The sequence below is a fragment of the Myxocyprinus asiaticus genome, chromosome 43 (assembly GCF_019703515.2).
Source record: "Myxocyprinus asiaticus isolate MX2 ecotype Aquarium Trade chromosome 43, UBuf_Myxa_2, whole genome shotgun sequence".
NCBI classification, from domain to species: domain Eukaryota; kingdom Metazoa; phylum Chordata; class Actinopteri; order Cypriniformes; family Catostomidae; genus Myxocyprinus; species Myxocyprinus asiaticus.
The window spans coordinates 6,257,108-6,270,597 of record NC_059386.1 but is presented as its reverse complement, the minus strand read 5'-3'; the positions used below and the strand labels follow the sequence as shown (position 1 = coordinate 6,270,597).

Sequence of the window (13,490 nt, the reverse complement as noted above, 5' to 3'; positions counted from 1 at the left end):
CTGGAGAGCCCAGTAGTTACAAGCTTACTTAGACTTAGTGGCTGGGATGTCTTCTGTAATAAATTTTTAGGAGAGGTCTGCCCTCAGAAAAGATGCAGTGCCGAGCCTATAGTTAAAACCATACACACAAATGTTCTCATTTTTTTTCAATAATTGAATGAAGCCAAATTTCTACAACGAAAGAAGCTAAACTTGGTGAACGAAGCCCGCATTTATACTATGTGTGGCGTTCACCCAAAAAACAATTATCTTTTCATTTACTCACCTACATGCCATCCCAGATGTGTATTACTTTCTTTCTTCGGCTGAACACAAACAAAGATTTTCAGAAGAATATTTCAGCTCTGTAGGTCCATACAGTGCAAGTGAATGGTGGCCAGAAATTTGGAGGTCCAAAAATCACATAGGTCAGCATAAAAGTAATCCATATGACTCCAGTGGTTTAATCCATGTCTTCAGAAGCGATATGATAGAAACATCAATAAATAAGTCCTTTTTTACTATACATTTTCTTACCTGACCCAGTAGGTGGCAATATACCTGAAGAATGTGAATTTGAAAGTGAAAGTGTAGATTTATAGTAAAAAAGGACTTAAATATTGATCTATTTCTCACCCACACCTATCATATTGCTTCTGAATGTATAGATTTAACCGCTGGAATCATGTGGATTACTTTTATGCTGACTTTATGTGATTTACATGCTTCAAAGTTCTGGCCACCATTCACTTGCATTGTATGGACCTACAGAGCTGAGATATTCTTCTAAAAATCTTTGTTTGTGTTCTGCAGAAGACAGAAAGTCATACACATCTGGGATGGCATGAGGGTATGTAACTGATGAGAGAATTACAATTTTTGGGTGAACTATCCCTTTAACACTTTTTCTAGGTGGATGCGTTACCAACATAATTATGTGGGCAATGTTTGATTTGTAAACAGTACTTTAAGGATTGTTATGTCACATCCATTTCTGGTAACTTCGTGCATGCCGTATGATACCAAAGTTACTGCATTTGCATGACATAGGTTAAAATATTTGATATCACTAACATAGACAAGGTTAGTAAGCTATTTTATCACACTTTCCTCATATTAACATGTTTAATGGTTAAGTCTTTTGGCTATACTTTTGAAATAGTGGGTATTTTAATGTTTATCCCAGTGCAATGACTTGCCTCGTAGACTTCTGTTGTAAGTGCAACATTATCTAAATTATTGTCTGTGGTTGTGACAGCATGAAACAGATTCTGTCAATTGTGCTTACATATTTTGAAGCTAAACCCTTAATAACCATTCATCTTAAATATTCCAGTCTTCATTCTTCTTGATCAACACTGCAAAAAGTCTTGTGCACCCATTTATTTTGGGGAATCTACACTGCAGGCACAGAAATAGCCACCAGCCACTCCCTCAGTCTCCACACATCTGCCACAGAGGCTGTTCTATTCCTCCATTCCTCCCTCCGTCCTCACAGAAAGACTTCTGTGTGCGTCCCCACCCCCAAACCCAGGAAATATCACCTGGCACCCACAAACAGGCTGGCCATACAATGCTCTGAGCAGCCACCTCGTCCATTCGCCTTAATTTACCTTTACAATGACAGATGAATGTTCACAGCCCAGGGATGTTTGCTTTTTTAAGTGACCATAACCTAATGCAACCTATATGAAGTGAGAGAGCGAAAGCCAAAGACTTGCTAAAACCTACACAATGGATTAGACAATGAATTTCTGTGCATTACTGAAGGGCAAATCAACAATCAACACAATGATGTCATATAGAAGAGCATCATCCACTCCAACACTTCAATCACAATGTAACTGTTTATATAATCACTTCTGAGTATCAAAGGTAACACATTTTTAACTTATGTAATATGAGTTTTCAAAATCAAAAGTGTCAAACTTTTTCCAAACACTCCCACACAGTTTATATGAGATATTCAACATCTGAATAACAACTGATTAGGTTGAAACCAGTTAACCCTCTTCTCTGTAAAAACAGTGTAGGCAACAGTGTACATTGCTATTGTTTTTAGTTAATTTAATTTATTTTAAGTAAATGTCTACACTGAACCTTAAATGTCAGTAAAAGCTGCCATCATTGTAACAATTACGTGTTTAGAATATGTTACTTTAAGAAGATTTCTTAAGATGAGTCCATCACAAATACTTTCGAAATTTAATAGCAAGGAGGATATGAATTACAGTTCCCTATCTGTCACTCACTCAACATTGTGTCGATGTAGTGACACTAGGGGTCACTCTTGGGAGCCCCGAACACCTCTGCTTTTTGAAAAAAGGCCAATGGGAATTGGCAAGTGGAATTTGCATGCCACTCCCCCGGACTTACGGGTATAAAAGGAGCTGGTATGCAACCACTCATTCAGATTTTCTATTCAGTGCACTGAATTCAATTCAAAATCAGTTCTCTTTACTGTTCACCTAAAACTGCTGGATTTACGGCGCATTTCAGCGGCTTCTCCCCCTCTGCACCCGTGGAGTGCAGAGAACGCCCCTGGGAGCTTCGGCAGAGCAAAAGAGTATATTCTAAAAGAGTATATTTTCCTTATAAAAGAGCGGCACACACGGAAACGTCTATTTCCACTTGAAATACCCCACCTTCTCTGGGCGGGGTGTGGTCTCCGCGGTGTCTTTCCCTTGGGAGTGACATTTATGGCCCCCAGTCGCTTAACAAATTCCATGAAGAAATGAAGGACGGTCGCAAAGTATTTACATGTCCCAATCAGGCAATGTCTTTTATTGAATCAATGGGTGAGTAACCATTGGGTGTTTCTCATGTGAGTGAATTGACTCACTGTACTTACTCTTGAGGAAGCTGGGCGACATTTTGGTTTCTAGCGGCTGGAGTTTATTTTGTAAATAACACTTTTCCTAATAGAAACTTCTACATTGACGAAAGATTAAATTTGCATTGAAGTTCCCGGCCAGTTTGAGAGTGGACACTACAGATGACCACAAAATATCTACATGCTCACTCAAAGGATGTCTTTTATAAAGTTGACGGATTGTGTAATCATGGTATATACTTTTATGCGGCCTCTGAGTGAATTGACTCGACCATCCGGGAAACCGGGATGTTGGTTTTGTTTCTTGTTGTATTGGTTCCGCCTAGCAGCTGGAGCTTGCTATTGCTTGTTGAATAACACTCCTTTGGAACAGCTGTGGATTAATCTGTTCGTTCTTCGTGCTTATTCCTCCTGCTGGCTGTAGTTTGTTTTGTTGAGTTTTTTTGTGGGACATTAGAATGATTACGTCATCCATTGAACTCATGAACATTGAAACAGCCAGCTCACTGAACATATCTGAACATTTAGATCAGCTGTAATTTGTTTTGTGTAAGATCACACCTTTGAGACAGTTCTGTGAATGAATCTACACATTCTTTGTGTTCATTCTTTCTATTTGCTGGGTTTATTTTACAAAGTATTTTCTGTTATATAATTTTGCCTCACAAATTTGTGAGTCAAAATTGTGCAATCCGATGGCAAAATTGTCGTAGGGGCTCGAGGGCGTTCATGGACCTTTTGAGTTTAGAGGGATTGATGCCGGTTGGCGCTTTCATGCACGGGGTAAATGCGCATGTTTTTCTTTTTTCTGTTTGTTTTGTTCGGGGGGAAGTTTGGGGTTTGATTGTTTCACTAATGGGGAATGTGGTCTGTATAATTTTGTTTTTGACACACAATTTATTTTTCCTACTATATCAAAATGTCATATGTTAATATGAGTGTACTATCTCTCTCCACATGGAATGTAAATGGTTTGGGGCACTCCATAAAAAGCAGGAAGGTTATTACTTTTCTTAAACGTAAGAAATATGATATAGTGTTTCTTCAAGAAACACATCTCTCCCCGCAGGAAGCTGAAAAATTTGGGAAGATATGGGGTGGACATGTTTTTTTTAGTGCTGGCTCAAGTAAGAGCAAGGGAGTCATTATATTGATAAATAAACATCTACAATTCAAATGTCTCAAACAGACTAAATATAAATTAGGGAGAGTCATTATTGTTTTAGCTGAAATTCAAGGGCAAAGGTTGATTTTGGCTAATATTTATGCACTAACGCTGATGATCAGGGCTTTTTTATAGATCTTGAAGGGATGTTGCAAGCCGCTGGCACCCCTCATGATATAATACTGGGAGGAGACTTTAATCTATTGATGGACTCAGTCCTTGATCACAGTGAAGCAAAAGTGTGTAAGCCCCCTAGAGCAACATTGACACTTCTTGGTCTTACGGGTATTTGGAGACTTTTGAACCCATTTGGTAGGGACTATACATTTTTTTCATCAGTCCATAAGATTTATTCTAGAATAGATTTTTTTTTTATATATCCAAATTTCATCTGTTGTGGATTGCTCAATTGGAAACATTTTAGTCTCAGATCACACCCTGGTGAGTTTAGAGGTGATGCCACATATAGAGAAAAAGAAATCATATAGTTGGCGCCTTAATGTATCCCTTTTGCAAAATCCTGATTTCCAACAAATGTTAAAGACTGAAATCAATGTTTATATGGAGACCAACTGTTCCTCAGTATCCTCTGTGGGTGTGGCTTGGGAGGCACTTAAGGCAGTTCTTAGGGGCCAGATCATACAGTATGCCTCATTCATCAAAAAATCCAAAGCATGAGAACTCGTGGAGTTGGAAGGAAATATTAAAAGTGCAGAGGCAGAGCTGAAGTGCTGTATGTCAGCTGATGGCCTCAGAGAATTGACCCCATTGAAATATAGATATAATACTATTTTGTCGCGGAAAGTGGAGTTTTGGTTATTCAGGGCAAGACAGTCATACTTTGAGTCGGGTGACAAACAGGGAAGCTTTTGGCTAGATATATAAAGCAGAGAGAGTCTCTTTCTATCATTCCCTCAGTGAAATCTGCTGGTGGTGAAATTTTTACCTCAGCCATTGATATTAATAATGCCTTTAAAGAATTCTATCTTGATCTTTATAGTTCCACATCTTCGTCTACTGATGAAGATATTAGAAACTTTGTGGAACCATTAGATCTTCCTAAACTGACGATTGAGCAAAAAACTCTCTTGATTCTTAGACAACCTTGGAGGAGCTTGACGAGATAATTAAGTCCCTATCTACTGGCAAGGCTCCGGGGCCAGATGGTTTTGCCGCAGAATTCTTTAGATCTAATTCTACAGAACTGGCTCCACTTTTGTTAGAAGTTTATACTGAATCAGTAAAGAATGGAAAGCTTCCTCCAACCATGACACAAGCCCAGATCAGTCTGATTCTTAAAATGGAGAAAGATCCAAGCGAGTGTAAAAGTTACCATCCAGTCTCCCTGATCCAACTATATGTAAAAATATTGTCAAAAATTTTGTCTAACCGATTAAGTAAGGTTATGACATTTCTTATACATATAGATCAGGTGGGATTTATTCGGGGCTGTAGCTCTTCTGATAACATCAGGCGTCTCATCAATATCATGTGGTCAGTAGCGAATGATCAATCTCCGATCGCTGCCATCTCACTTGACGCCCAAAAGGCATTTGATATGGTAGAATGGGATTATCTTTTTAAGATTTTGGAAATGTATGGGTTCGGGAGTACATTTATTGGTTGGATTAAGTTACTTTGTAGACACCCCATAGCAGCGGTACAAACAAATGGATTAATTTCAGATTATTTTACTCTGGATAGGGGCACTCAGCAGGGCTGCCCTCTTTCCCCATTATTGTTCTGTCTTGCCCTGGAACTATTAGCAGCCACGATAAGATAGGAGGATGATTTTCCAGGGGTGGTTGCGGGAGGTGTGGTGCATAAGCTTCTGCTTTACGCAGATGATATTTTATTATTTGTCTCTGAACCTACTAGATCTATGCCTTGCCTCCACAGAATTATTCATTCCTTTTCCAAGTTCTCAGGATACAAAGTCAATTGGTCTAAATCCGAAGCTTTGGGACTGACAGCGTACTGTCCAGTAACGGCTTTTCAGCCGGGCGCCTTCCAGTGGCCCAAACAGGGCATTAAGTATTTGGGGATTTTATTCCCAGCAAATTTGTCTGATTTAGTTACTGTTAATTTTGACCCTTTAATAAAAAGGTTTTCAAGCGATGTGGGCAGGTGGGCTTCATTACATTTATCGATGATTGGGAAGGTTAATGTTATTAAAATGAATTGTATTCCAAAATTTAACTACCTGCTACAATCTCTCCCTGTAGATGTCCCCCTCTCTTATTTCAAGCAATTTGATAGCATAGAGAAGTCCTTCATTTGGAATGGTAAACGTCCCAGATTGCATTTTAATAAGTTACATAGGCTGACAGACAAAGGAGGGCTAGGCCTACCTAAGATTTTGTTTTATTACTATGCGTTCAGTCTCAGACATTTGGCTCATTGGTCACTTCCACCTGAGAGAGCCCCTCCCTGGTTTGTTATTGAACAGGCAGTTCTTGCCCCTATTTCACCATTACAAAACATCTCTATCAAACTAATTGGAAAAGTTAAGTTACACCCCCTTATTTCGCATTTACACTTGGTATGGACTAAAGTGTCCAGATTGTTTAAATTGGACACTTATTTAAATGTTGCCTCGAGCATATGGCAGAACCCAAGATTGTGTATTGGCAAGTCCCCTTTCTGCTGGCCAGAGTGGATTGTGAGGGGGGTTGCTACACTCGGTGTCCTATATGAAAGTGGAGTGTTGAGATAGTTTGAAAACTTGGTCCAACATTTTGGGATCCACAGACCTCAGTTTTATAGGTATTTACAACTGCGCCACCTGTTTTGTACTATTTTTGGGAGTAGCACACACCCCCCTAAGGAGGCAGATGCTTTGGGAGAGGTGATTGCGGCTTTTGGAAAAGGTCATGAGGCATCAGTGTACTACTCCCTGTTAATTCAGAGTATGGGGGACGGAGCCTTAACTTCTCTCAAGAGAGTATGGGAGAAAGATTTCAACTTGGCATTGGAGGAAGGAGTGTGGGCTAAGATTATTAAAAACGTTAAGTCTGCATCTAAAGATGCAAGGGTGCGCCTTATACAAGTCAAAATTTTGCATAGATTTTATTGGACCCCCTCTAGACTGTATAGGCTTGGTCTTAAAGACACACCCACCAGCTGGAGATGCCAATCGGAGGATGGAGACATGGCCCATGTTTTTTGGTGGTGTGTCGAGATCCAGAAATTCTGGTCGAAGGTTCAGAATTTTGTGTGTGACGTGGTAGGCACTCAGGTTTCGTTTTGCCCCAGACTTTGTTTTCTGGGCGATGGGGCGGTCATCGATGTGGGGGATGGCCATATAGAGAACTGGGTTCTGACCTGTGTGATGATTGTCAGGCAGGTTATTTTGAGGGATACCGGCGGTGGTGTCGGGGAGGGGGGGTTGTGGGGTTTAAATGTTTATTTTTATATATATGTATATGTTTACATTTCATTGTTATTGTATGATTTAATAAAAAAATGTTAATTACAAAAAAAAAAAAATATAGCATTGTAACAGAGCCGAGTCTCCATCATTTCAAAATAAGAACCCCTGTATGTTTTGGGCTTGTTTACAGTTAAAAGTCCCACATTATGCACCAAAACTTCATTTTTTCCCCTGGTCATTATTGATATTTTGGTTAAACAATAAACTAAATCTGGAAGAAAGAAAAAAAATCTGGAATTTTATTCATTTTGGAATGTTGTAGCCTTAATGTTTGTGCCCGTCACAGTAAGAAAATACTTTTTTTTTTTTTTTACATTTTATAAACTATTAAAAAAAACTATCAACTGATTAATCGGTTACCGCCCTTTTCCACTGTCTTAGTTATCGGTATCGGCAAAATCCAGTATCAGTCAACCTCTATCTGTAATTACACTTTTAGTATTACAGTTTCACAATGATCTGTTATGCATTACTATTTAAAACGCAATTACATATATAATTAAATTCTTACAAGTTTACATTTTCAGTTTCACACGTCAGCGATGTACTTCTTTTGATTTTTTTAATCAGTTATTGAATTGTTACTAGTGCAAATGTTCATTCCTGATATCAATAATTCAATTACAACTAGTAAAAATGCTATGCTGTCTAAAAATTATTTTAACATGTTTAATTCAGTATTTCAGATATCTGGATATTGATTTCAGACATTAAATTGAAGAGTAATTATAAATATCTTAAAAGGCTTTCTTATTAGTTACAATCACATTGCAGATATCTGAAATGTACATGGTTTTACAATGTTAAATATTAAGTGCTTTATCTCACGTATTCTATGAGAAATTTGCATGTAATGGAGAGCAAAGTTAATTCAGCATTATTTAATCTTTTTTTCCACAGACAACAAGACAAGTTTCTTAAGACTAGCAATCTCTCTGGGCTAGGTTTCTCTACATTCAGAAGCTTTGAGACATTCTCAACTTCAGTCTCATAACAGATTGTAAGAGAATGCAGAGACCCTCAGGCCTCCTCTAATAAAACACAGTTACTATAACTGAAAACACATGCTAACACACAAAACTCCAATTAAGCCAACTAAGCTTCCAAAAGTGGAAATTTCAACAATCAACAGCTTATTGTTGATTACTGTAGGAGTATTCGCTATTCCGCTGGCGAGCTGGGCATCAGCCACGGAAACTTCAACCAAATGAATAGAAAATAGTTTGAATTTATTGAACTGACGTAGAAAGTTATTTTATTAGTATGCATATTTGTGTGCATGTGCATCTGTTCCTTGTTTATGCATATTTTCTTTGAACTTATTAAGTAAAGTAAGAATTCCCAATGAGTTCCAGCTTTGGTTCGTGCATGGAATAATGCAAAAATACAGAGCTAACAAACTTGTTTTTAAAGGGTGTCGTACAATGTGAAGTAGTGTTTAGTTCTTTACGGTTGGCGGGTATGTATTATACTGTAGAATGAAATTTATGTTTAGTCACAAGTGAGAACATTTGGACTATTTTACAATAGCTGAACATGAGTCAACAAACTTAAAGTTGGAACTATCTATTTTATAATAAAAATATTTTTACTATTAGTTTTACTATTTTGAGTCTTTCGTTTTTAACTTATATATTACATAACATGTTTTTGCACTGAAGCCAGACTTAGCATTCATTTGTTATGAATAGTTGTATCTTCAGGTGTCCATCAAGTTCCAAATAAAAAAAAAAAATAATCCAATCAAATAAAGAACCATTCATTTGTAAAAAATAATAATCATAATAATTTACATGGGATTACACTGTATTTTTGCAGAATTTCCAGCAAAAATAACTATATAACAATATATACCGTTATCATTATTTATAATTACTCATCCTGTCATATATACGGGTCATGCTGCCGACCCCTACTATTAAGTGTGATGTTCAACAAATGATTTAGCTGGTTTTCTAGCATATTAAGCAGTTGTAATGCCTCCTTTTTTGAAGCAACAATGCTGTGGGGTTACCTTTCCAAAATATCAGACAGACTATTATTGAATAGTAATATCTGTTATTTAGTTCTCCCAGAGCAATCAACAGAAAATCAAATCAGCTACACAATGCATTCCATATGAGGAACCCTACAATGTCGTCTGCGGAAGGTCAAATACATCTACCAGATGCACTTGAAGGAAGTAGCTTTGAAGTTCTCATAATTAAAAGCAAAGCTGAGCAGAAAAACAGATCCCATTGAAGACTCAAGAAAATGATTCCAGTGTTTGGGAAAAGAGTTGCCTAATGGATGTTGTTGCAGGAAGTACACACATGACCCCCAAAAGGGGCTTCTTTCGAAATATGCCTTCAAAGATCTCAAGTAAAGTGAAAAGTGTTCAGTAAACATTCACCATCCTGACAAGACTAGCTTAGATCAGCTGGTTCAGCTTGAATTTCCATGCTGGTCCAGGCTGGTTTATGCCAGACCAAGGATAACTTGCTGGTTAAACTAGTGAAGCGAGTAAAGAATGGGAACCAGCATCCAAAACCCAACATGTATGCTGGTGACTAGCTATGCTAGTCTTTTCAGTAGGGGAATCTTTGAAAATTATTTTTTTAGTAGAAAACTGAACACATTGTCGTACCTCTGAATGCAATCTTCTAGTTTTTTGACGTGAAGTTCATCTTGCTCGACTTGTTTCCTGCGGCATTCGTCTTCCTCTTGTGGTACTGCTGGTGTCCCCTGTAGAAGCCATCTCTCCCTCATAGATTTAGACTGTAGGAAAACAAACACATATCTCACAGTCAGGTTGATCTAGTTCCTGAAGGCTACGTTCACACAGTCAGTGTTTGGGACTGACAAACATATTTATTAACAGGTGACTTTTGAATTGTCCTGTACTACAGTAAACTCTTCACCAAAGTAAATATAAAAGATGGCAACTTTCATAACACAGGAAAGTTTAATCACAGTTAACACAAAGACAAAGTTATAGCATTTGGGTCACGCCAACCCGGTGTCATGACAAACAGTAATTCTAGAACAAGATTGCAAAATTATAAAATGTTCTATTAATTGGCTCGTACAAAAATCACATGACTTTACTCCTAAAGAAATATAAACGATTTTTACTAAGTTTAATCCCTAACCTAAACCTAACCATAAAGTTTAACCCCTAAATCAAACCCTAATAAAGTGTTGGATTGATTTGTGGCTAAAATTTGATGCCTGTAATTATAGAAAAAAAAAAAAAAAAACTAATGTGCCTTAGATTAAAAGGCACATTAGAAATGAAAGAGACTCATGAAAGAGATTTTGTCTTGGCCTCAGGAGATAAGTTGGCTTGAAGGAAGAGAGATTTTTATTCTCAATGACTGAAAGAGATTTGATAACGATTTAAAATTCTGTCTGTTGATTGGTTGGTTGGTTTGTATGGGAATTAAAGTTGTACCTTCTCTTACAATTGAGAGTTCATGGCAAATTTGCAGCAAATTGTTGCCAAAGTTCACCACTACCGGTGAACCTCTGCGGCGAATCCTGAGCTCATTTAAATGTGAAAAAAATGAGTGGGAAATTTGCGGCTAGTTTGAAAGAACTCTATATTTTTTAAAGGTTTTCATATGAGCCAAGTTGTAAAATATTGCTTTTATCATAAATATGAGTTTCCCACTCTGAAGTTGCACATCGACCCCTCGAGTCATAATTACGACTGGGAAACTAGATAACTAAAAAGATAATTCTGATACCCGAGTTTCTGAGTTGGGAGGAGATGTAAACTTTCAACTTGGCGGAGGAGAGTACGATTTATGTAGTGAATGGTGGTTTTATTTATTTATTTTTCTAAATACAGCTAATTGTTAGCGCTTGCCGTTTCGGTCATATACATTTACATATATCAGCAACCATTTGATGCATATTGTACAAAATAGCATGTGATTGCTCAAAATACCATTATCGTCAGCAAGCTTATGGAGTAATAGGTATTAAGGTTTAAAAAAAAAGTTCCTCAACAAATATGCACGAACGAACATGGCTTCATCCATGTTTCCTGTTCTTTCCGAAAACAAATAATTTGAACACGACGTTCTCATACTCACTTCAGAAGTGGGAAGTAGGATAATTCCAACAGCACATTAACACATCTTAATTTACGGTTTTGCCATCTCGTACAAATTATAACGAGTTGTCATGAGACTGTGTTAGTCAAACCCAGACCACAAAACTAATGGTAGCGGATCCGGAGGAAAGACAATGACTGGATCTAAAATCAGCAGATGACACACAACCTACATCTCAATCTCTGAAAAAAATAAATAAACATGTTGTAAACATGAGACATGCATGTGTGCAGTACAGAGTATCTCAGTGTATGATGTGACAGAAAACGAGTTGTCCCAGTTCAGTTCACACAACACAGGTTAACTGAACTCACAAACAAAAAAGAAAAGTTGTGAGTCCTGAAATTTTAGGACAATTAACATGCCACCCTAACCCTAACCCTAACTGAACTGTTTGAACATAACTGTATTCACTTTAAACAGAACTGACAATGTACTCTGTAACTGTAAGTGTATTCTGCTGCTGTGTGAATGTAGCCTAAACATACCAGCTGAATCTAAAACAGGATTTCAGTTCATACTTTGGTCAGCATATTAGGATGTGGACTGTGGCTTGCTACAAAAAAAAAAAAAAAACCTTGGTAGGACTTTTGTTTCACATTTAAGTTCTTAATCTAAACGTCATGTTTTACCACATTCATATGTAAACTTGCTAGAATATATTTATATCATGTCCAAAATGAGCAGCTGTTAAGGAAGTAATACCAGGCAACTGTGGTTGAAATGACAACTGACTATGTGAGCTATGAGCTCCCTCAAGACCCCTTACACCCAGTAATCACCTTAGTGAGGGTCAGCCACAGGAACTCACTGATGCTCCTGACTGTTTCACAAGCTGCTGAAGGTATGCAGCAGAAAACAGTGTCTTACATTTCAACACTACCCACATGCTTGACTTCAACTATTTATATTTAAAGCAGTTCCTTAAAATTGTGTTTAAAGGCTCTGATTCACTCACAGCAAAGTTCTTCCTCGTTCTTCACTCTAATCTAGAAAGAAGTTCGAAACAGGTATACTGAATGCGACCATTTGGACACCGCCCGGCACCACACTTTTAGAGGAGCATTTAAAAATGAAATGCATGCTGTCCTATACACAGGGTTGGGGAGTAACGGAATATATGTAACGGGATTACGTATTTAAAATACAAAATATAAGTAACTATATTCCACTACAGTTACAGTTTAAATCGTTGGTAATCAGAATACAGTTACATTCAAAAAGTATTTTGATTACTGAAGAGATTACTTTGCATTTTATTGTTATTTGTTTCATTTAATATTTAGTCCTTTCAGATGGAAAACATTTATACATATAAATGATGCGATCCAAAGTGCATTTGAACAGCGGTGAAACACTTTCTTATGATGTGTTACATTCATACGAACAGACAGAGAAGTTTGAAGCAGAAGAAATAGAAATAAACCTTGTGCAAATTGTCAGCTTTACGCTAAGCTAAAATGCTATTTCTAGCCATTTTCATATTTCATCCTGTAAAAATATCTAAAAATCCTTAAAACAAGATCAGTTTGATTTATCTTGTTTTAGAAACAACACTGCATAAGATATTTAGGTTTTTCAGAGAATGTATTTTTAACATGTATTTTGTCTTACTGTACTGGCAGAGTTTTTATAGTCAAAACAAGTGAAAAAATCTACAAGTGCTGAAGAAGTAATCCAAAGTATTTAGAATATGTTACTGACCTTGAGTAAGGGAATACGTTACAAATTACATTTTACAGCATGTATTCTGTAATCTGTAGTGGAATACATTTCAAATGTAAACCTCCCAACCCTGCCTATACATGCAAACTGACACTTAAATGCCCTTAAATGCCGCAAACTTGTCGCAAATTCACCACTGATAATTTTCACATGCAAATGAGCTTTGCGGCAAACTTGCAGAAAATTGTCAATTGTTGCCAAAGGTTTGCTGGAGGTTCACCACTACCGGCGAAGAGATGCAAACTTATGGCAAAC

The 13,490-nt window shown here is 37.3% G+C and overlaps 1 protein-coding gene across 1 annotated transcript in view; it reads right to left on the bottom strand.

Moving 5' to 3' along the window:
- Nucleotides 1-13,490, bottom strand: part of LOC127433392 (paralemmin-2-like) — a 75,610-nt gene that overhangs the window by 14,774 nt on the left and 47,346 nt on the right. Inside the window, exon 4 of the mRNA XM_051685258.1 lies at nucleotides 10,037-10,167. Coding sequence (XP_051541218.1) covers nucleotides 10,037-10,167 — 131 coding nt within the window. The remainder of the gene's footprint in view (nucleotides 1-10,036; nucleotides 10,168-13,490) is intronic.